This window comes from Leptidea sinapis, chromosome 9, assembly GCF_905404315.1.
Source record: "Leptidea sinapis chromosome 9, ilLepSina1.1, whole genome shotgun sequence".
Taxonomy (NCBI): Eukaryota; Metazoa; Arthropoda; class Insecta; order Lepidoptera; family Pieridae; genus Leptidea; species Leptidea sinapis.
In genome coordinates this window covers 5,300,944-5,327,379 of record NC_066273.1, presented here as the reverse complement: position 1 = coordinate 5,327,379, position 26,436 = coordinate 5,300,944, and the positions used below count along the sequence as shown (strand labels likewise).

The window sequence follows — 26,436 nt, the reverse complement described above, 5'->3', positions numbered from 1 at the left end:
TGTGCCATCATTTTATTTTAACTATGAATGTTTAGCTTCACTAGCACAGGTTAATCAAAGGCGAGTAAAGAAAGAAGAACTCCGCGCTGTGATATTAACAGGTGAAGCACCTTTATGCTAGTGTGTGTGCAGTTACGGGGGATACTAGATAACACAAATTATGTCCCGTTATTATTCATAGTATTATAATAATATAATACTATGAATAATAGTATATAATGTGGCTAACATTATTTATAATTCCTATTTTTTTATTTGTAATTGTCAGATTGTTTCCTAAAATAAAATTAAATATTGCAGTCATAGTATGAGTAAATAAATAAATTAGATAAAAAACAGTAACAACTGGAAAGTAAGGATTGGGGGTTTGATTTCTGTGCCCATGTCTTTTTTCATGTTTGCAGTATCTTTGTTTTACCTGATATAAAAATGAAGAACACTAACATTTCTTATTTATAAGAATACCTACACAAAATTCATTCTTAAATTCGTTTATTTGCCACTGACGTGGTATCAAATAACCGCATTTTTAGAGAACAAAAAAATATGAGCTTTATAGTGATTTGGTTTAAATATACAAGTGATGGCAATTTTGACAGTACTGGATCCCTGACAATTCGAGTAGCTCGAGTAGTCGGCTCATCGGCTTAAATTAGTGTAAGTGTGTGCGTGGGACTATGTATTTACACGTTAACTGGCATGTTTTAATGCTTCACTGTTATGTAGGTGACACGGAGTCCTTATTTTTTACTCGTCCGTGAGGCCAATATGTCCTTTTATGTTTGTAAATGGTGGTTTGTTTCCCGAGCTATAAATAGAGACTTTGAAACTATAAATTAAGCTTCTAAATTGAACTAGTTAATACATACGTTCATCGCACACAAAATTTTACGGTTTAGAAAAATCTCTATATATAATAATAAAAAAGTCTACTTGTATAGGCATAGGTTTAAGTTGCAGAATAAATGATTTTTCTTTCTTCCTTTCTTTCCCTTCTATATATATCTAGAATCATGAAATTTGACGAGTAACAGTTTTCACGGCTGTAGATATGAATTTTAGAAATCATTGTTTACAGCTAAATACAGTTATTTTAAAAAATTACCAAAAATATCAGTTAATAATCACATTTCTGAGAAAATAATAAAAACAACGTCTAAATTTATCCCACGAGAACAGAAAATCTAATATTTCACTCAACTCAAAAGTACAGTCCTACGGCTATACACATAAACTTGGTATATAGATATACTTGATAATAAACTAAGAATACGCCAAATGTTTACAAATAGATATTTTGCTTATGATTGGTTTATTCGGACGTATAACTTTTCTCGCGTTAATTTGCAAGGCTACCTGACATTCGGAAAACTTCAGAATTATCATTGTATTGACGGTGTTGTGAACGATAAAGCCAACATTTTGCGTACTCTTAGTTTATTCTCAGATATATCTATATACCAAGGCATAAAAAGGCTTAAAGGGAATTATCTTCTTAAAATTCTTTCTTTAAGAATTCTTTATGATGTCATTTCTAACATTACCACCGCTTCGGAAACATACGTCACTCTGGGAGAGAAGAAGCGGCGCAAGAAATTCTCTCAGCACTATTTTTTGCGCTCCTTTAAATAAAATATACAATATTGTACTGTCATTGTTATTGCTATAAAATAATCATAATCTAGTCCCCAACTGTCCGATCACTTAGATATTCAGCTTTGGAGTAGTAGGATTTACGATTTACGGATTACGCCACTTATTAATGAAACATCAAAAATTTATATATTAATAATGCCTGAACAGTGGGTGGGACTCTATTATAAAAGTGTATTCATTTACCTTTAAAGCTATTATGTATCTTATGAAGCCAACTAGAATTAGTTACAAGCTATTCCTTATTTCTAGTGTTATAAAAATGAAATTCACTAATATGAGCAAAAAGGTGACGATTTTTGTGAAGATATATTAAATCTTCATAAATCTACTGACAATTAACAATCATAATATTTATTTCTTTAAACTTTTCTTTGAGTGACTGTCTATAACTAAGCTGATATATAGCACGAACAGTTCTCTTGTGCAGAGCAAACACTATATCAATGTCAGCAGCATGACCCCACATTTAAATACCGTACGTCATGATGCTGTGTAAATAACTTAAGTACACCAATCTAGCGGTCGCAAAATTCGTGTATTTTCTAATCTTTTTGACGGCATATGCCGCAGAGCTGAGTCTATCTGCTAGTTGAGCAATATGTGGACCCCACTGAAGCTTTTTAATTGTAAGGCAGGCAAGTTTATTTTTGTAAGGACGATAAAGAAAAGTGTAAGCTTATAATTCCATATCAATCAGTTTTGGTATTATAATCAAATAAACAGTGTGAGATAGGCCGATAAGGTGACTATGTCATAGAGTTTGAGATGCGGTGCTAGACAGGCCGCGATAACGTCACCGAAGCTGTTTAACCTCTATTATGATGATATAATCGTTGAGCTCAGCAAGCAAGAAAATTGGATGTCGCATTGATAACGTTAGTGTCAACAAGTTTAATTTATTTAAGCCATTTTGGCGATATTATTGATTATAATAGTGTATTATTAGCTGATAACATATCCATAAATATTCTTGACGAGAATAAAACTATTAATTAAAATATGACTGCTAAGAAAAACTTAGAAACTATATTGGCATGGTTCAATGAGAATAATTTATTCGTTTGTATGACAAAAAGTAAATTTTTACAATATTTTGACTATAAAACTCAAAATAGAGCTCTAAATATAATACAGTGATCAAACTATTAAATAAAAATGAACTTAGATGAAAGTTGTAACTGAAAGCCTCAATGTGATGTTTGTTTTCGCTCAGAACTGTTTAACCCTTTGATGCTGCACTTCCTGCATACCAAGGTTATATTTTTTTATGATAGTAAGGGACGAGACGAGCAGGACGTTCAGCTGATGGTAATTGATACGCCGTGCCCATTACAATGCAGCTACGGCGCCCTTCAGACCGAAGCAGAAGACAGTGTAAATACATTACAAGAATTGTGTGTATTTAACTAAAAACCCCTCTCACAATCATATGACCCGGTCTTTCTTCTAAAATAAACATGACGTCAATCAATAGATCCGAAAAATAAATTGTGTAATAAAATGAAATAAACGATCAGCTTCTCAGTTATAACGATATATAAAAAGGCAGATTTTCGATCCAGTGAAATGGAATAAATGAAACATTGGCTGCTTGGAAGTTGGAAAGATTCCAATTGAGTGCTCTCTGAAGGCCAGACGAGTTATGGGCTATTACTACTTGGTGTGCAATGATAATGATTAAATGCTCGTTTTTACTTTGCCTTAATAAGCATTTTTCGATATAATTATAACAAAAAGTATGCCGAGAGTTCGATAAAAACTTAACCCTTTCTTTGTCAATACGCAGGATCTAACATTGGTTATATCATAGACTCAGACGTAGCGTGTAGATCTGATAGCCCAAGTATGCGTGACCAATTTTGATTTGTCAGTATGCAAAATACTAAGGAACTAATTCTGACGGATTACGACTTTTAAATCAGTTACAGTTACATTACATTCGCTTTCCTTTTCTATCTTGCTGTAATTTTGTTCACTGACCTGTATAAATACCACTGGACAGGCTGTTTTATATGTTTGACAACAAATTTCTTGTGCCTATTCGAAGCGCCACTCGCGAGCGTCTAGAGAACAAATTTTGACGTATAATACAAATGGCTGCGAAAAAACGTACAATACTATAATGTATTTTTAGATTTGGAATTGATTTCGTTAGTCAAACAACGTAATAAAGTAAACATTTTTTTTTGTAAATAGTTTCCCACTATCTATGTTGTCTACTAGGTTGTCATCACTAGTTTTAGTACCGCAGACTCTCGCTACATAGCCAACACCGCCAAAATGGCGAATATCAAACAGGCACAAAAGCACTTTGACAGCCGCCAGTCCAGTGGTATATAGAAGAGGTCAGTGAGTTTTGTTAGAAATTTTCTTCCCCCAATCAAGGAAATGCAAAAAAAAACTTATGAATGTTAAAAGTTATCTGTTTCTTATTGCATTTACAATAAAAAATCCTACAAACCTGAATAGAACGAGGAGAGTCACGCAGCCGTCTTTTGACGTTAGCACAATCGGGCCAGACTCGTCCGGGTTAATTACCACACTCGCACAGAATACCGGCGTGAAGTAGCGGCCTAGTGCCGCTATGTTTCGCATAGGTTAGTGTCGAGGACCGGAGGCCATTCCCCCCCCATCCCCAACAAAGATTATGAAAGCGGTCCCTAAAGAGATAGTACCCCAGGAGGGTACCGGCTCTACCAGAGTCGGAGAATCCCTCCCCGAGCACTCTAGCTCGGGCTGCCCTTCGTATTCTGGGGAGGGCACAGTACCGCGCATGACCAAGGACAAACGAGGCAGTAACACCACGGCACCCCGCTCCACACTCAACGTGGACTTTTGCAATATCAGGGGAATTCACTCCAACTTAAACGCAGTCCACCACCACCTTGAGACGGCGAAGCCGGCCTTGTGTTTCCTTACGGAGACGCAGATATCTCGACCTAGCGATACGTCATATTTAACGTACCCCGGGTACAAAATTGAGCACAATTTTTTGCATCATGCCGGGGTATGTGTGTACGTTAGGGAGAATATCTGCTGTCGCCGTCTCGGCAATTTTGAGGGTAGGGACCTGTCCACTCTCTGGCTCCGCGTAGATTAAGAGGACCGCGTCCGCATCTATGCGTGTGTCTACAGGTCCCATAGTGGTAATGCAGAAACCGATCATCTCATGGGCTGCGTTCAAGCGGCAATTGACGACGTGCTTGCATAGATCCCCTCCGCTGAAATCGTAGTCTTGGGTGATTTCAACGGGCACAATGCTGAATGGCTTGGATCACGTACCACAGACTACGCAGGGCGATCTGTGCATAATTTTGCATTGGCGTACGATCTGTCCCAATTGGTTGAGTCGGCAACGCGGCTCCCGGATGTGGATAGCCACATGCCGACCTTATTAGATCTTCTGCTGACTACACATCCCGATGGTTACCAGGTCATTATCGACGCCCCTCTCGGAACGTCCGACCATTGCCTGGTCAGGAGTGTAGTGCCTATACGACGCCCACGTCGCAAACCACCAGCGACCCACCGCGTTTGGCACTACAAGTCAGCAGATTGGGATAAGATGCGTTCCTTTTTTGCATCCTACCCTTGGAGCAGGGTTTGTTTCCCTTCGGATGATCCTAGTGCCTGCGCCGTTGCAGTAGCTGATGTGATACTACAGGGCATGGATATTTTTATACCAAGCTCTGTAGTACCGATCGGTGGCAGATCACAGCCCTGGTTCGATGCGTCAGTTAAAGCAGCATCTGACTGCAAAAAACTGGCGTATCGAACTTGGGTTGCGGCGCTGGGCACAAAGGATCCGAACTACATAGTTCTAAAGAGGAAATACAACCGTGCTTCCAGATTTTTTAAGCGGCAAATCGCCCGTGCAAAGTCAAAACACGTCGTCAAAATCGGCGAGCAGCTTTCCAGTTACCCGACCGGAACACGCAAGTTCTGGTCGTTGTCGAAAGCTGCTTTTGGTAACTTCAGCCAGCCGTCCATGCCGCCGTTGCACATGAGGAATGACACCCTGGCCCATACGGCAAAAGAGAAAGCCGATCTCCTGTGCGCTCTTTTCGCCTCCAACTCGACTCTTGACGACAACGGAAAAATACCGCCGACCATCCCGCGGTGTCAGAGCTCTATGCCTGAAGTACAGTTCAGACAGAAAACTGTTAAGCGAGCTCTGTTTTCGTTGGACGTCAGGAAGTCGAGCGGGCCGGATGGCATTTCTCCAATCGTGCTTAGAACGTGTGCCCCTGAGTTGACGCCGGTGTTAACGCGTTTATTCCGGCACTCTTATTTCAAAGGCGTAGTCCCTGACTCATGGAAGTCAGCCCTTGTCCATCCGATCCAAAAAAAAGGAGACAGTTCGGATCCGGCAAACTACAGGCCTATTGCTATTACCTCCCTGCTCTCCAAAATCATGGAGAGCATAATTAGCCGTCAGCTCTTGGTATACCTAGAGGGTCACCAGTTGATCAACGACCGACAATACGGGTTTCGCCATGGTCGGTCGGCAGGTGATCTTCTGGTATACCTAACACATAGATGGGCTGCGGCTATTGAAAGCAAGGGGGAAGGCCTGGCAGTTAGCCTGGATATAGCGAAGGCCTTTGATCGTGTATGGCATAAGGTGCTCCTCTCTAAACTTCCATCATTTGGGCTTCCCGAGAGCTTGTGCAAGTGGACCTCCAGCTTCCTCACTGGGCGCAGCATACAGGTCGTTGTCGACGGACATTGCTCGAACCCAAAGCCCGTGAATGCTGGAGTGCCCCAAGGCTGTGTGCTATCTCCTACGCTGTTTCTTCTGCATATCAATGATATGTTGGACACCTCCAACATTCATTGCTATGCAGATGACAGCACTGGTGATGCCGTATACACGGGCCATGCACGTCTCTCTCGGGAAATCGTCGACCAGTGCCGGGAGAAACTTGTGTCTTCTATCGAGTCCTCTCTTGAGAAGGTCGCGGAATGGGGTAAATTGAACCTTGTCCAATTTAACCCCCAGAAGACTCAAGTTTGCGCGTTTACCACTAAAAAAAACCCCATTTGTCGCATCACCGCTCTTCGACAACACTTCCCTAAAAGCCTCGCCTAGTATCGGAATACTGGGTCTCGAAATCTCGAGCGATTGCCAATTCCGTGGCCATCTGGAGGGCAAAGCCAAATTGGCTTCAAAGAAACTGGGCGTCATTAATAGAGCACGGCAATACTTCAAGCCGGCCCACATTCTAGCGCTGTACAAAGCGTAGGTCCGGCCACACATGGAGTATTGCTGTCATCTCTGGTCTGGCGCACCCCAGTATCAGCTCGATCCATTTGACCGCGTGCAACGCAGAGCAGCGCGAATTGTCGGGGACCCAGTACTCTGTGAACGGCTGGATCACTTGGCGTTGCGTAGAGACGTCGCTTCATTGTGTGTCTTCTACCGCATTTATCACGGGGAGTGTTCCGAAGAGCTGTTTTACCTAATTCCTGCCGCTGAATTCCACCTTCGCACGACACGCCACAAGTTAGGATATCATCCTCACCATCTGGATGTGCGGCGGTCCTCCACAGTGCGGTTTACAAGGAGCTTTCTTCCACGTACTACAAAGCTGTGGAACGAACTTCCTTGTGCGGTGTTTCCGGGATGATACGACATGGGTTCCTTCAAAAAAAGCGCGTACACCTTCCTTAAAGGCCGGCAACGCTCCTGTGATTCCTCTGGTGTTGCAAGAGAGTATGGGCGGCGGTGATCACTTAAAAACAGGTGACCCGTACGCTCGTTTGTCCTCCTATTCTATAAAAAAAAGAAAAAAAAGAATAGTAATTTGATCATTATTATAAGCCTGATAAAATCAATAGATTGTTTGACTCTGTTTTTTTAATGGAATAGGAAGATAATCGTGGCACGGATCAATGATTGTAAGTGATCGAATAGCAGGACTTTACACTATATGGCCAAGTTCTTCACTACGCCGGACCAGCAGATCTGCCGGGCCGGTATAACTGCCGGAAGGGCTAGTTGCTATACAATTTATATAAAGCTATTCATATTATCCCGAGTCCGGCATTTTTACCGAGAGTTTTGTTACTACGTAGTGCCGGTAGAACCACCGAACCGGAGTAATGTAAACAAGTTTGTATCTGTCCCTCGCTCGCCCCATCCGTACTTCCCTCGCGCCTTTCGCTTTGCATTTTTTGATAAAAGTAGACGTGTAGCATGGATATTCAAGTAGTAAATTTTATCGTCCATTGTGCGCACAACTGAGGTGAGTACTTCATTGTCCGATTTTCTTGTGGGATTTGGTGTAATATATACCCGGTGTCCGGTTGTCAGATCTATCGCTTCGGCGTAGTGGGAACCAGGCCTATGCCTTCCTAATAACTAACTCATTTTTTCCGAACACATACGATTTAGGGACCTTCAAGAAAAAAAGCATACTCCCATCTTAAGGGCCGTTTTTCTTTCTTGACACCTGTTGCTACAATGTCCATGGGCGGTTGCCTCACCACCCATCTGGTAAACTTCTAGCCCGTTTGCCCCCTCTTACATAAAAATAGTAATTAGCTAACCAAGCAACTTCTTATAGTGACCATGTCTGCTAGAAGTGCCTCAGGGCTTAGAGCTTTGATGATCGGTCAGACACTCAATAAGTGACAATATTGAGAAAATTTTACTAATAATATAATTCCTAAACTACTTTTACAAATTAAATGAAATTGAAGTATAATAATAATTTATTTCACGCATTACCAACCCATAGAAAATACAATTGAAATAAAGATAATATATAAATTACAAATAAATTAATAAAAAGAACAAGTTCCGAAAACGATTAAATTAAATTAAATTACTTTTTTTAAATAAAATATACAATGCCTGCTTGGTTACTGAAATAATAAAATTCAGGCTCCTAGTTTTAATGTCAGCGAAGTTAAAGGGGGTCGAAAATGGCCTGAAGTGCTTCCAGAAAAGGATAGTACAGCCGTGCCGCATGTTTTTACTCAACTTGGCGGGGCAATCTTGCTCCCAGATATAAAAAAATCATTCAACAGCTTACCCTGTGAATTTTTCATAATTGTTTGTAACTTATAATATTTTTATATCAATAGCGGAAAACAAGTCTTAAAATGTTGTTCAAACCAGTAAAATTGATGAAAAATTACAGAATTAATTGCGTTACCACAAAAAAATCAGCAGAAATTATATAATAAGATGACCTCTTACACAATCACAAACACAAACATACATACACACAAACATTTACACTACTTACATACATACATACATACATTCATAAACATATACATACACACTTACATACATTACAAAGCATCAACACACTCGCCGGCGAGTGTGTTCTTCTCATTTTTTCATCTTTCATCTTCATTTTCATTCTCTCTCCTTCCCACAAGCACACAGCCGGTCCGAGGTTCGAGTCTCCTTAGGAGACGCCCCGCGACTGTTGTTGCGTAGTCTTTGCGGCCTCCACGGCCCACGTCCTATGTCGCTGTAAAAGCCTTCAGGGCTAGAGCTAGGAGGTTTGTAGGAGATGCCCATATGGAGGACTCGAGTCCGACATATGGGCCCCGTTTCGAGGCCTAAATACTTAAATGTTTTTCCTCCTCTCCAAAATAAATAATACCCTGTGAATTTTTCATAATTTTTTGTAACTTATAATATTTTCATATCAATAGCGGCAAACAAAAGTCTTGAAATGTTGTTGAAACCATTAAAATGAAATGGTGGCTGGATGATCTTGTAACCGGGAGGTCTGCTTGATTTGTTTATTATTATTATTATTTCCTTTAAAGTTAAAATTATTATATATTTTATTTTATGAAATACTCACATAATGCCTCTATTTATTTACGGTATGTGTGGATTGATGCATCTACTATACTCTATAACTCTTGTGTTTATAAGTATTAATTTATTTTTTTTTCTTTTTTTAACTTACTCGTGTAAGCCTTTCAGTTTTTGACATTTGAGTATTTTTGTTGCGTCACTTTGCATATATTTTAATTAAAATGATTTGTAAAACAATTAAAATGTACATCTTAACTTAAAAGAGTGGCAATGAGTTTCTTGCTACCTAACCCTTTAGGTTGAGCTAATGAGAAGAAGTAGCGGTAAATTCAATAAGAAACAATATTTTTATTTTTTATTTTATGTTAATATTTTATGTTAATATTTTAATTTTTTATGTTAATATTTTATGTTAATATTTTTTATTTTATGTTAATATTTTTATTTTAAGTGTCATTTCCGTGACCTACATGAATAAAGTGTTTTTGAATTTGAAAAAATACAGAATTAATTGCTTTACCACAAAAAAAATCTGCAGAAATTATATAAAAAGATAGCTTGCCTGATAGTGTTAAATATCATTAACATTGTTCTATGCTATTTATATATACGTTTTCTCTGTGTAACCTTTATATTATTATACGGGGGAACCGTTTGCAAAGGAAAATGTCAAATGGTGAGTATTGTACGCTCGTTTGAGTCTTTTGTGATCTAAAATGACGAAGGACTCGTTTCCACATCGGCAAATACGAAAGCACGTTTAAAAAGCGATATGAATAAACTATGAGTCATATTTTACACTGCACGAGTAAATGTGAAAGCCTTTTTACATGTTTATGTTTTAAATTTGATTAAAAAAAACACACACGCATACTCACGCCTTGTTCCCGTCAGTGTAGGCGTAGACAATAGAACACCACTTGCTTCTATCCTTACAAACCTCACGCGCTTCCTCTACATTCATTTCTCTTTCCATACATGCTCACCGGTTCCGGCTTCTTCGGACCTTTCCTTTTCTCAAAACGTCCCCAATTCGACGAATGTTCTATGAGGTCTCCCGCGACTGACTTAAAAAAGGCATAAAAGGCATTTAATTTCTCAAAATTTTATTTATTTATTTATTTACTTTATTGGAGACAAAAACAGAAACAAAAGATTAAATTATGTATTTAATTAAACAAATTATAACTTACTAAAATAATTACAATTATTCCCTTGGAACGTCTCGCTGAGAACATAGATGTTAAAGATAAAAGCGACATCTGCTTAGGTGCAAGCGTGCACGTACAATTTACAATACAAGTTAATCGTAGCAAAGGTAAGTAAAACTTGGTAAAAGTAAGCTATATAATTGTAAAAGTAGAATGGAGAAAACAGAAATAATAAGATTTAAGTTTGATTAGAACTGAATATTTTTTTAAGATTAGTTTTATAGGTATAAAGGGAGCACGAAAACATATCAATGTTATTCAACGTGAGATTATGTAGTGTACATATTCTGTGAAGTGGCGCACGTTTACCAATATTAGTCCTAGTCTTAGAGAGGTGAAATAAGTTTTGTGATCTAGTGGCTATAGATGGTGCACGGAAATTTATCTCAGATAACAATTGGGATGACTTTATCTCGCCATTACAAATTTTATACAGCGTCACTGCGTCAATTAACCGTCTACGGTTACTCAAGTATAGGGTATTATGTTTAACTAAAAGTTCATTGCACGAGCAGCGGGGTATACGCATACGGTAATTAAGGGTTCTTAAAAAATTTTTTTGAATAATTTCTAATTTTTTAATGTAGATTGCATAAAACGGATTCCAGATTGGTGACACATATTCTAGATGAGATCTAACTAGACTATTAAAGAGGCAGGTAAATGTGTCTTTCCGCTTAAAGTGTTTAGTATTTCTTGTTATCAAACCTAGCATTCGGTAAGCTTTATTAAGTACATTTTCTATATGCACATCAAGAGTAAGTTTTGTATCTAGATACACACCAAGGTCTCTAACGGTTTTTTCTGAGTTAAGAATGTAGCGACCTAGTTGAAAACTCGTAGTTAATATATTTAAATTTCTTGTCAATGTCATATGAATACATTTGCTAAAGCTCATTAAATCAGACTGTATTAATTTTAAATCATTTTGATCACGAACACAGGAGTATATCTTTAAGTCATCCGCATATAAAAGGAAATTGCAATGTTTGAAACAAGATGAGATATCATTTATGAAGTGTACAAATAGTAATGGTCCTAGGATAGATCCTTGAGGGACGCCCGAAGAGGCTATGACAGGGGCAGAGACATGCCCATTAATAACAACAGACTGAACACGATTTTGTAAATACGAATTGAACCAACGCAATAGATTGCCATTGATTCCGTTGTAGGAAAGTTTTTCAAGAGTATCAGATGGTCCACCTTGTCGAATGCCTTCTTGAAGTCTGTGTAGATAGTTTCAATCTGTCTTTTTTGATCCAAGACATTAAAAGTATAGTTTGTAAAAGTGAGTAAATTCGACAAAGTAGATCTTCCTTTTACAAAACCATGCTGTTCGTCAATGATGAAATGCTTACAGGTTGAATAAACATGATTGTGCACCAGTTTTTCAAAGACCCTTGAAATTACTGAGAGAATGGATATGGGTCGATAGTTCTCAACATTACTCTTAGAACCCGATTTAAATATAGGTGTTATGTAAGCATGCTTCCATTGCATCGGGAATACACCAGCTTCCAGACATTTGTTAAAGATGATTTCCAATGGGACTGAAATAGTTAAAAATGTTTGCTTTAAGAATAGTGGACTTATTTGATCTAGACCGGGGCCTTTATTGGGATCCAGATTTTTTAAAGTTTTACATATCTCAGATTTGCTAAGGTAAATACTGTTTAGATACACTGGGCTATCAGATGTAACATCGTTTACAAGTTGATTAATGTTATAAGCCTCGGGTGATACTGGTTCAAAAACCGATTGAAAGTATTTTGAAAACATCTCTGATATAGTGGTAGGATTATCCGAAGAGCCATTTTCTAGTATCATTGTGTGGGGATATCCGGAATTCGTTTCTTTAAGGTTATATTTCCAAAAGAATTTAATGTTATTTTTTAAGGATGATTCGACATTTTCAATATACTTATTATAGCAATCGGAGAGTAGCAATTTAACGCGTTTGCGCAAAAGGGCGTACTCTTGGTAATCGCGTAGTGATTGGTAAACTTTCCATCTCAACCAAAGCTTTGATTTACGTCTCAATGTGCTTATGAAACTTCTTGAGAACCAAACTGGAAACCTTACATGTAGGATATATATATATATATATATATACACTAGTTGAAATATATATATATATGTGTGTGTGTATTCCTATGATCGTTAATATAGTGTTCACAAAATACCATTATTTATTTTCAGTTTGTGAGGCTTGCTCACATCTACTCTACCTCAAAAATTCTTGTGTTTTTTATTATTAAGAGAGTGTTGTTGAGTGTTTTAATTGCACGCCATGACATATATTGTAAAGCGCATTAACATATGACAATTTCCTCGTTTACATACTATCTAAATTACTTTATAAATTAGTTACCTACACAAAAATATAAAAAAGTTATAACTCTAAACAAAAAATAATTAATGATTAAAGTTCCGAGTAATCCCGTCGTATCGCTCTCTCCACGCATATTACCGAACTATTAACTAGAATGTAATAATATAGGGATCTAGCCTTGCCTTATTCCATTTGCTTTGCCTGAAGCTTGTAACAGGAATTCAGCTATTTTTAACAGACTAAATTTATAAATAACGATATATTTCTTTAAAATAAGAATTAAATTAAAATGCAAGGTAATTTATTACAGAAATACGCTTGTATAACAAATAAAGAAGCTTGTAACAGACATTAAGCTATTTTTAACGGATTTTTTAATAAGAATTAAATTAAAATGTATGGTTTTAGGTTATTTTAATTTTACAAGGACCAAAATTTACCATATAATAGATATTCTAAATTCCGACATCATAACATATTTTTAGCATCTCTAAGCTTAAAATGTCATCGTGAAAAGTCGAAAACAAAAGAATTTGTAAACAAAGCTTTCCTACGTGTAACAAACCGTCAATTTCGCTTTGAAAGGAATAAAAATGTGCTGAATAAATTTTCTGAACGAGCGCTCCCATTTTGTTGTTTATTTGTTTGTCATTTAGGAAAGTAAACACCTATAAGTCAATCGGCACAAAGAAACTGTTGCTGAACGTAGTAAAAAATAGTCATTTATATCCATATTATAACTATTCACCAGTGGGAGGCTCCTTTGCACAGGATGCCGGCTAGATTATGGGTACCAACGGTGCCTATTTCTGTCGTGAAGCAGTAATGTGGAAACATTATTGTGTTCCGGTCTGAAGAGCGCCGTAGCTAGTGTAATTACTATGCAAATGAGACTTAACATCTTATCTCAAGGTGACGAGGGCAATTCTAGTGCCGCTCAGAATTTTTGGGTTTTTCAATCATTCTGAGCGGCATTGCATTGTAACAGGCAAGGCGTTTCAATTACCATCAGCTGAACGTGCAGCTCGTCTCATCCCTTATTTTCATTAAAAAAAACTAGGATTTTTTTTCTTCTATCATCAATACTTTCCGCAGCACACGCGATGTCAGATTTTTATGACAATTTTTTTCACATCTTGGGTTATATTATTGCATTTTTATTAGGGATCCCTATTTTTTTTTTTTGAAATTGAAATATAGCCTATATCACCCAGTGAAGATACAGCTTTCTAATGTTGAAATAATTTTTGAAATCGGTCCAGTAGTTTTTGTGTGAAAACATTACAAACATACATACAAAAACACAAATGTTTCCTCTTTATTATATTAGTTTAGATAACTATTATTCAGCATGCGATTTATTGAGGAGAAATACCACGCTGTTATAAACATATAAATTAAAATCACATCAATCAATATCACTTTGTTCATATAGGATAAAGAAAATTCACTTATCAAAGGTAAAACTTATACTATATACCATTTACCATCTCGACGGACAACGTTAAGCTTTTATGAGAAGAAGACGCAATAAACTCATTACTACAAGAGTTATTTACTACAGTAGATGTATGAAAAAAAAACAAAGTAAGTATTCGTGAATAATGTAGTCTAAAGCCATCGGAAATGAGTTATCAAAGTTAATGAGTTAAAAATGAAACATAACCGTATTTCTGAATGATTTGATAATATTATGAGGTGATAAAATGATCATATTTCTGTAAACAGCTTTTACATTACCGCTTTATAATTGCCTATTATTTAAAGTATATCAATGGATATAGCATGTTATCCTTAATAGATAGACATTTGCGATCGCGGATTTTTCTGTAGACCTAATAAAGATACACTATTCCACTATTTATTATTTTGTTTTATCTTAAAGGGCAGTTTCTTGCGCCCGTTAAAGGCTGTCTGCCTTTAACGGGCGCAAGAAACTCAGTTTTTTTATATAAATATGGATTACAATGTAATATCGTACAATAAACATTTATAATTAAAGAGCTTGAGGGTGTCCGCTTAATTCCTAGTTTGCGGTATCATAAAGAAAATCATTTATGTTATAATAACCTTTGTTAACATTATGATTGTCACAGTATCTAGCAAATTCCTTAATGTGCTTATGAACATATAGAATACTAGCTGACCCGACAGACGTTGTTCTGTACATAATAAATAAAATACTGATCTTTTATGAATTTGTCAATAATATTTAATAGCATCAAGAATTATTTCGTAAAACATCATCCCTGTTTTTATAATGAAATTGTTTCACAGCAGTACTGTCAAACCGTGCGTCAATAAATTTTCTCATAGAAAATATGTCCATACAAAACAAATCTCTCAAGTTGGACTAAACTGCACTCCATGAAGTAACACCCATTTAAATCCGTTCATTAGTTTAGAAGTCCATCGCGGCCAAACAATGTGTCACGTAATTTATATATATTAAGATTATCAAAAATATATTGAGATGCAACAGTCAAAATGTTTATTTCATTAAATTTTTCTCTTAATCACTTCATTTCTCTCACAGCATGAAAAACATCCTGACCAATTGATTCCACCCTCGTATTTATATTTCATCGTAAATTTAAAACTACACGAAATACGCAGCTTATGTAGAAAATTGAAAACCACACTTAATTTGCATTTCAATCTAGGTTCATTACGTAAGTATTGATCATAATATGAATTGGAAACATATACATTCAATATTTTTATTGAAATGCTTTTTGAATAGGATAAAAATATTATTGAATGAAATTGTATACGAATGTAATTAAAAGATATTTTAACTTTGCTCTTTAAATATTCTATATATTTATTTATCTTTTGCGAGTTGTTATACAAACTATATAGGTATATAATATATATAATAGCCGTTCCCGTCTGCTTCGCTGAGCAAATTATGAAAGGAAATAAATTAATGACGGAACGTTGTAATTTCAAAAATAATTAAGCATAAACCATCTAAGATAAATTTCGCATCGAATGGTGGTAGTTTCATGTCGATACGATCAGTGGTTTACGCGTGAAAGAGCCTCAAACAAAGGCCATTTTCATTATATATATAGATATATAGTCGTAATCCAACATACAATAATTTTTATTTATACAGTATATTCTGTATCATACTTTTTATGAAATATTCGATATTATTTAAACACGATTCATATATTGGATGCAGCACCTTAAAAACTAATTTATTATGTTGTATATCAGCCATTGTAAAATACTCTATTTCATTGAAAAGAGTGGCCGTTGAGTTTCTTGCATATTCGTCTCACAAGCTCTACTTTTCCGAACATATGGAACATTCAGTAATTAAAAAGAAAATATTTATAGTGACGATAGTTTAAGCCTAATTGAATCAAGTTTATTTGACTTTGACTTCCGTGAGTTGTTATACAAATACAATAATGATATAAGATGGGCTAATTACTAACGAGTGCAATATTACTGAATCAAATACGCACTAAACTTATTTAATATTAATATATAAAAAATATAACCCCAAAACGTCGCTTGGAAGCAAGCCAGTACCACTTGTACTCGAAATTAATACAATATTCTAATTTAAGCAATATACTTCTACATTACTAGAGCAATGCCTTTGAAGGATAGACAATTCATTTCTTCAGAGCGTTCTTGAAACTCTGCAAGAAACAAAGGGGATGTCTGCGAAACTTTTTAGTTTGAAAATATGCAATGTTTTGCGGAATATCTAGGGATGAATTGTTCAAATAATTAATAGTATGTTCTGACGGGATTAGTAATCATATACCACGCTAGTTAACTCATTTGATGACCTTATAGTTTCAAAGTTATTTTTAGTTATAGTATCTCCTGATATCTGAACTAAGGGTCCCGGGTTTGAATCCAATTAGTACAAACATTGGTAAAACGTGAAAGCAGACGTGTTCGATAAGTATGGGTCTTATGAGGAAGATCGCGTCGCTGTTAATGTCTGGAGTTTCCCTGCGAGATCGTATCAGAGATGAGGAGATCCGTAAGAGAGCCATAGTGACCGACATAGCCCAGATGATTGCGAAACTGAAGTGGCAGTGGGCAGGGCACATAGCTTGACGGACAGATGGCCGTTGTTAGCGCAGTAAAGTCCTCGAATAGTGAAGGTACCGGAAGATGTAGTGTTGGTAGGCCCCCCCAAAAGATGGATTGATGTCAAGATCGCCGGAATAGGTTGGATGAGGGCAATGTAGGGCCGATCATCATGGCGTTTTTTGGGGGAGGCCTTTGTCCAGCAGTGGACGATGTGTGAGTGAGATGATGATGATTTGTAAAAAGGTTCAATGTTCTTCACTATTTTCAGACATTTATTACCATACACAGTAATGCCATTTAGTAAAATATTTTACACACATAAATAATTTTATATGGCAAAACTCAATACTGTCATAGGTTAAGCGCGTAGCTGACCACTTTTCCTTCTCTACTAGTAGAGAAAGGCACTTCTCTTCCTCAATCTTCAATATGAGTTGGTATCATCTGACGGCCATCTCTACCACAGCTCATTATCAACTCATTGGTCAAATCACGAGCTTTCCGGCTTATTGTTAATAAAATGAAATGAAATTTCTTTATTTATTTAAACACAATTTCTACGCATATGAAAGTCAATTTTGATGCCATTGGTTCAAGAAATAACTAGAAAGCCTTGATCTGAGAAGAATTGTCAACAGTTACAGTTTTATTTACCTGTGGGAGGCTCCTTTGCACAAGATGCCGGTTAGATTATGGGTACCACAACGACGCCTATTACTGCCGTGAAGCAGTAATGTGTAAGCGTTATTGTGTTTCGGACTGAAGGGCGCCGTAGCTAATGAAATTACTGGGCAAATGAGACTTAACAACAAGAAACTTATGTCTCAAGGTGACGAGAGCAGTTATTGTGCCGCTCTAGAATTTTTAGGTTTTTCAATAACCCCGAGCGACACTGCATTGTAATGACTAGGGCGTATCAAGTACCAACAGCTAAACGTCCTGCTTGTTTTGTCTCTTATTTTCATAAAAAAACACGGTTACATCCATCCATCCCTTTTACAAAATCACTCTCAGGAAAGCGACAGTAAGATGTAATGCAAAAAATAGTTTTTAGTTATATTCGGGTACTGGCTGGTTTCACAAACTAAAGTGAACCGCGGTGGTTCATTTATGATCACTCGATATTTTTTGTGTTTCAGATAAATAATTGATACCTTTTATTAGTTTTCCAATTTTTTGAGCTTTAACTCGGGATCTGAATTATTTCTCAACTACTCCACTTAACCATGCATTTTATCATATATAGATATACAACCTCACCAACTTTTAAGCATTTAAGCAAACTCAATGTAAACAAGTCTGCTGGTTCAGATAGTACCTATACCAGCTCAATTCTTAGTGAAATGTGAGAAACAGCTATACATTCTAGTCACGATCTTATTTCAACGTTTACTCAAAGAAGGGTTCATACCTAAGTATGGAAATCGGCGTTTATAACGCCTATTCACAAGAAAGGACCAAAAAATTTAAAAGAAAACTATAGGGACCTATTTTAAAATTATGTCACCTAGCCAAAGTACTACAGGGTATAGTTTTTAATCATATTATGTAAACAATTTGTTATGTTTTAAAAGTGATAACCCTCACTTCTAGGATTAATACACAAATAAAATTTGAATAATAAAATTTTATGAACGATACGGGACTCGAACCCATGACCTCCGGCGTTCCATGCCGGTGCTCTAACCATCTGAGCTAACCGTTCGAGTAACGAATCGTCATAAAATCTTGTATGCTTTGTTCAACTATCAGGTTGTGACTTCATCTACAGGATCTACTTTACAGTTGATAACCTGCTCAACCCCAATATTTGCATATTAGGAAATTTACTTGACATGTCGCTCTTGTAAATCTAAACAATTCGTTATATTTTAAAAAGTGATAACCCTCACTTCTAGGATCATATTATGCATGCAGCTATAAAATCAGCTATGATTCCACAGCGACATGGCTTTCTAATGGGTAGATCAACGGTATCGAATCTTGCTATCTTCAATGAATTTCTAACGGCCTCTGCCTAAGCTAAGCTAGAGCCTGAAATATTTAGCCTTAAATATTTCTAAACAATATGTTATGTTTTTAAAGTGATAACCCTCACTTCTAGGATTAAAACACAAATAAAATTTGAAAAACAAAATTTTATGCGGGATTCGAACCCACGACCTCCGGCGTTCCGTGCCGGTGCTCTAACCAACTGAGCTAACCGTTCTCGTTGGTTAGTTCGTCGTTCATAAAATTTTGTTTTTCAAATTTTATTTGTGTATTAAATATTTCTTTTATAAATTGTTTGGCCTTAATACGAGGGGTGGTTTAAAACAGTGATTTGAAAAAACACAAAGTATCAGTTTAATATATAAAAAACATGGTAATTTTGTATGGAAACGATGTATGGTTCAGGCTTTTGAGTTCCGCGATCCCTTCAAGTTTTCATTACAGTTAGAATACGATTCAAATTTAAATATAATATAACGTCACTAACACTTTCAATGGTTACTAAAAAACTAAATACTTACAATTTAGTTTTGAGATTGTCCGACGACCTAATATCCGAATCCTGAAGTAAATTATCTTTGTTTTCTTTTTTATGACATTAAAGGACGAGAAGAGCAGGACGTTCAGGTGATGGTAATTAATACGCCCTGCCCATAACAATGTAGAGCCGCTCAGGATTCTTGAAGAACCCAAAAATTCTGGGTCACACTACTGTTACGCTCGTCACCTTGAGACATAAATTTGTTCAGCAATTTTACTAGCTACGGCGCTCTACAGACCGAAACACAATAATTCTTACACATTACTGCATCACGGCAGAAATAGGAGCCGTTGTGGCACCCATAATCTAGCTGACATCCTCTGCAAAGGAGCCTCCCACTGCTTCCGACACTACATTGCAATACCACAGGTTTGCTTGGAGCTATGCTAAACTATATTTGAATTCAAAATATCATTACAAACACGAGATGAGCAGGACGTTCAGGTGATGGTAATTAATACGCCCTGCCCATAACAATGTAGAGCCGCTCAGGATTCTTGAAAAACCCAAAAATTCTGGGTCACACTACTGTTACGCTCGTCACCTTGAGACATAAATTTGTTCAGCAATTTTACTAGCTACGGCGCTCTACAGACCGAAACACAATAATTCTTACACATTACTGCATCACGGCAGAAATAGGAGCCGTTGTGGCACCCATAATCTAGCTGACATCCTCTGCAAAGGAGCCTCCCACTGCTTCCGACACTACATTGCAATACCACAGGTTTGCTTGGAGCTATGCTAAACTATATTTGAATTCAAAATATCATTACAAACACGAGATGAGCAGGACGTTCAGGTGATGGTAATTAATACGCCCTGCCCATAACAATGTAGAGCCGCTCAGGATTCTTGAAAAACCCAAAAATTCTGGGTCACACTACTGTTACGCTCGTCACCTTGAGACATAAATTTGTTCAGCAATTTCACTAGCTACGGCGCTCTTCAGACCGAAACACAATAATGCTTACACATTACTGCATCACGGCAGAAATAGGAGCCGTTGTGGCACCCATAATCTAGCTGACATCCTCTGCAAAGGAGCCTCCCACTGATTCCGACACTACATTGCAATACCACAGGTTTGCTTGGAGCTATGCTAAACTATATTTGAATTCAAAATATCATTACAAACAATTTTTTATTCAAACAGTATATAGGGTCAATTATAGGTCATAATTTTGACAAAATTAACATTGCTAACTACAGTATTTGTTCAGTACAAGAAAATTTTCGAACAAAGACAAATTTGTTAAATTATTATTACAATACTAAAATACAATTATTATTCCTTCAACGTTAATAAAATATTTCGACCCAAAGTACCACTAAAACTACTTAATATTATTTTCGTTTGCTTTTTTAATATTTCCACAAGAAGTAAAAAGTAGTGATATATTATAGTAATAAACTTTTTAAATGATGAAAATCTTCAGTTGTCGAAACGTCGAATACAAGTTCGTTATAGTACACCAATATAGATAGTACAGTTATTAAATTCTAATTTATCTGCAATCTTTAATAGCACACAATATTTTGATAATTATATAATGCATATGAAATCTAGATCTCAGGCTTTGGAATATAAGAGGAAATGCCAGCGTTATAAAAAAAGCTAAGAAAAAGAATATTTTGAGCGAGATAAAAAAACCGACATACATCGCTGCTTCCGAACAAACATTTCTATCCAATCTTCTTAAGCGGTTCCGCAAAGGCTTACCTGATCTCAATTCAAATGGCATGATAGAAAGCCTGCAGATTGTGTCTCGCGTATCCTTCACTCCATTTTCACAAAATTTCCAGTTCACTTGCACTTTATTGCACTCATCTGTCTTTCTAACCTCGTCTATTAGAGGTCAGCATGACTCACTAATTGTTTGATACGTCAGAAAAGGCTACGGATGGATTTGACACAGCCTCCGCGCTCGTAGCGAAGGGACATCTGCGGCTGTATCGCGGCGCGCGCACACAGCGCCAGTTGTCATGGTAACCGTCCGGGAGATCTATCTAGCCAACTTTGCTTTCTCATACAAAAACAAAAATAGCAAATTAATTGCATAATCGTGTACCATGAATTTCAGCTGAGGCTAACGTAATGTCAAAGTGGAGAGGCTTTAATAATTCATAACATAACTTTGGTATCCATTTTTTCCGCGGCGATAACTTTATGATTGATCTGTTGTCAAATTAAATTTTGGCGCGCTATTTCTTTAGCTTGAATATGAATTAAAAAACCTGTTTGTCTATGATTGTGTTCCTATTTTTTTGTGTCTTAGAACAGAGAATTCACAAGAGCATTGCTGACCTCATTACCTCATGACCTCATTTTATATCTATATATATGAATTCGGAAGTCGAAAACATATCGTAAAGTGTCGGGCAAGGATAAAACCGGGGCACTGTGATGAGAGTCAACTGTTCTCATTCAAAATCCAGATATTTTCATTCAAAATAGTAAATGAAATCACTTAATGAAATTTAAAAACTACCACCCATTCAAAAAAGTACCTATACCTCAGACATGAGAAGATGGGGCCCAAGAAACTCTTAAAGGCTTTTTTTTTTTCATTTCATTAAAATGTAATATAATACAATAACATTTATTATTAGACTGAGGGTGGTAACTCCGTTCCCACTCTGAGTTATCATTAAGATAAAAAAAAAACTACGTTTAAAAAAACCGACCTCAAAAACTAAGAAGTATCAAATAACTAAAAATTTAATTTAATACACCTCTTATGCAAACCTTTACCTTTAATATTAATAAAATACTATTATTTATATGTGCTTGTTGAACCATCATGAAGTTTGAATTCTATCGTGTTATCTAAGGACCGGTTCGCTTTTTTTAATGAAAATAAGGGACGAGACTAGCAGGACGTTCAGCTGATGGAAATTGATACGGCACTGCATTGTAGTATCCACTACAATGCAGTGCCGCTCAGGATTCTTGAAACCCCAAAAATTCTGAGCAGCACTACAATTGCGCTCGCGCACCTTGAGACATAAGATTTGCCCTCATTTGCCCAGTAATTTAACTAGCTACGGCACTCTTCAGACGGTAACACAGTAATGTTTACTTATTACTATTACTGCATTACGGCAGAAATAGGCACCGTTGTGGTACCCATAATCTTGCCGGCTTACTATGCAAAGGAGCCTCCCACTGCTTTTATCATATTCTTTAAATTACATTGCATTCACAACTCACTTTGATATTATTTGATAACATAAATTACTCAGCTGGCATACTAGAAAATTTTTCTTTCTTTAATAAAATCTGCTTATAGGTTAAGCAGATTTGAAAATCCTTGAAAATTGTAATTGTTCTTCTGTTTACAAATAATATTAAAGCATTTAAGTATATAAAGTCTTATTATTTCACATTTTCACTCTATTACTTGAATAATTAAATTATTATTGAGTTTTTTATTTACCTTTATCTTAATATATATATAGTTTCTTTTGTGCGTCTGTTGTAACTGAACTCCTCCTAAACGGCTGGACCGATTTTAATGAAACTTTCTGTGTGTCTTCAGGTGGATTCGAGAAAGGCTTAGATTCACATTTGAAGTACCTTCTAAGTGGCTGGACCGATTTTGATTATTTTTTTGTGTGTTCCAGTGAATTTGTGATTGGTGTGTTGAATACACACACGGTGGATTAGAGAATGGTTAAGATTCACAGTTGAACTACCTCCTAAACGGCTTTTTATGGTTCCAGTGAATTTGAGATTGGTTTAGATTCTCAATTCCGTCCATATAATATAATTCTCCTGCTCATATGTATGTTAGCGAAATCCTCCTAACAGCTGGACAGATTTTTCAAATTTAAGACGTGTGTCCTGGACAACGTCTGTCGGGTCCACTAGTATAATAATAATAATATTGACACACTTTTTACACAAATTATCTTGCCCCAAGTTAAGCATATATAGCCTGTGTTATGGGTTACAAGACAATGATATATTTAATACAATATACTTACTTAAGCATACATAAATTCATATAAACACACATATAAACATACATAAATATATTTAAACATCCATGACTCGGAAACAAACATCCATATTCATCATATAAATGCTTGCACCTACCGGGATTCGAACCCGGGACCTCTAGCTTAGTAGGTAGGATCGTAGTATATATATAGGATAACACACAGTTTCCTTCCCAGACAAAAAAAAGGTCCATAAAGTGTCTAAATTTAAATACCTTGGGTAAGTCATCATAGAGGATGGCAACGTGGAGGAAGACGGTGGTGGTCGTTAACTGGTGCTGTTTGATATGCGCATACACACAAAAGGACTTTCAACAGGATGGTGGTAAGACGGGCAATCCTTTACGGATCAGAGCCAGTTAAAGAAACCCATGTGCAGAATCGTCACACGGGTGAAATGAAAATACTTAGGTGGTCAGGAGGGGTTACAAGGCTTGACAAAGTACGGGACGAGTACATCCGGCGCAGGTTTAAAGTAGCCCATATAATCGAGAATCTCAAAAAGAGCCGTCTGATGGGATATGGTCATATAATGAGACATGATCATGACTATGAAGTGAAGACAGCCCTAAACTTGCCTGAGAAATAGAGAGAGAGGACACCCTCCATACACGTGCGACACTAGTTTGACCAGCCTCATCCATAAAGAAAATCTTCCAAACCCGACAACCCTAGAGAGAACGTAAAGGCGCAAGAAGATTAGGAAACTCCACCTGAAATGGGACAGAGCAAAGAAGAAGAAGAAGAATTGGTTTTTATTCAAGTTTTTTTAGTTTTTTAGTAGCTCTTGCCGCTGCGTCTACCGCTTTCAGGCCTCTTGCCATCCTCATTTGAAATTCCGTTCAGCTCTAAGATAGCCAGCACGTTGACAGTAGAAGAGGCCCGTCGGATAGCCTCGGTCAGGACGAAATGGTGTGAATGACTTCCTGCACTGTGCCAAGATTATGACCGTGACTTTCGATGCCTCCGCAGGCCATAATATATGGCGAACCAGTACAGAGATGTCCAGATGCAAACCAAGTATATCAAAATTATATAAACAGCTGAAAATAATGTTGTCAGGTTTGTTTATCTGTTTGTTTGTTTACTTGACAGTTTTTTTAACCCACAAGCGCGAGCTGCAATCTTATTTCAGATTTCGACTCACTCTATTCCAAAATGGCCTCGACGAAACTTTAATAAAATTCAAATAGGTAAGTATATAAAAATGTTAGATAAAAATCAAAAGTTACCAAAGAGCAAGGAGTAGTGCAACCTCTTTAGATTGTAATTGGATATCCGAAGCTAGATGCACTCCTTATGTGCTTACTTGATGTCGGAGATTTTACATTACTTTAGAGATAAAATAACAGATACGAGATAGCACAAAGAAATCTGCTAGTACAAGTTGTAGGAAAGGTCATTTTACGAAAATATATTTAGGAGTTTGTAATTTAATTTTGAAATAAAGTTGTTGTCACTGCGTAATCATGCAGCGAGGTATTAATATTAAAGGCAGTGTTCTTCAAGGCCTCTCTAAGCTGGCGGACCTCGATAGCTTCAAAATTACTGAAACGTAAAAAATAATGCTATTTTTACCAAATATAATATTTATTCCTAAAATTCACACTCGCGTCTTAACCCCTTAAAATATATTTAACATTATCAAATCCTCATACAAGATTATTTTATTTTCTTACACAACTTACAAAGCAAACAGATTAATACTTTTTATTGCACGGATTCAAAAATCGGACCTTCATAACACAAGAGACAAGAAGAAGCTATACATCAAACATATTTATAGCTTCTTCTTTACGTGCTAAAGCTGTCATTTTAACGATTTATTTTTTCTTTTGACAGCCGACTTAATAATTAATGAGGTTCTAAATTTCATCCGTGAAAAACCACATCCATGTACGACTTTTGAACTTTATTGAATCTTAGAAAGAAATTTAAATACGTCATTTTATATTCGTCTTAAAAATTAGAGCACATTATCAAAGCGTTGATAAATATTTTTTTGGATTCATCACAGGGTATTCTGACAATCAAACTTATTCGGTGCAAAGGAAAAAGCAACATTTATCAAGGGACTGAGGGTTTTTCGAATCAACTTCAGAGAGATAAGTTTTATGTCTAGGAAAATATATACGTACTCCAATATAAATAGATGTGATTTTTCAGTGACGTTTCTGCAACATGTAACTTTATCGTTGATGTACAGCCTGCGACTTAACTTTAGTATCCAAGTGCGTCTACGTAGATTTCTTTTACGCGCCAATGACCACTTAATCCTATTTTATCTTAATTTCATGAGTGATTCTATTTCATTTTATTTTATGGAATAGGAGGACAAACGAGCGTACGGGTCACCTGGTTTTAAGTGATCACCGCTGCCCACATTCTCTTGCAACACCAGAGGAATCACAAGAGCGTTGCCGACCTTTAAGGAAGGTGTACGCGCTTTTCTTGAAGGTACCTTTTGTAGTACGAAGAAGAAAGCTCCTTGAAAACCGTACTGTGGAGGAGCGCCACAAATCCAGATGGTGGGGATGATATCCCAACTTGTCGCGTGTCGTGCGAAGGTGAAATTCGGCGACAGGAATCAGGTTAAACAGCTCTTCGGAAAACTCCCCGTGATAAATGCGGTAGAAGACACACAACGAAGCGACATCTCTACGCAACCCCAAGTGATCCAGCCGTTCACAGAGCACTGGGTCCCCGACAATTCGAGCTGCTCTACGTTGCATGCGGTCAAATGAGCCGAGCTGATACTGAGGTGCACAATACCAGAGATGACAGCAAAACTCAATGTGTGGCCATGGTTGGTTGGTATTTCTGTTGTCGTCAAGAGTCGAGT

The 26,436-nt window shown here is 36.7% G+C and overlaps 1 protein-coding gene across 1 annotated transcript in view; it reads right to left on the bottom strand.

Annotated features, from left to right (window-relative positions):
• Positions 1-21,498, bottom strand: part of LOC126966076 (uncharacterized) — a 266,679-nt gene extending 245,181 nt beyond the window's left edge. The window contains exon 1 of the mRNA XM_050809952.1: positions 21,313-21,498. Coding sequence (XP_050665909.1) covers positions 21,313-21,334 — 22 coding nt within the window. The 5' untranslated portion in view covers positions 21,335-21,498. The remainder of the gene's footprint in view (positions 1-21,312) is intronic.
• Positions 21,499-26,436: the final 4,938 nt, after the last annotated feature.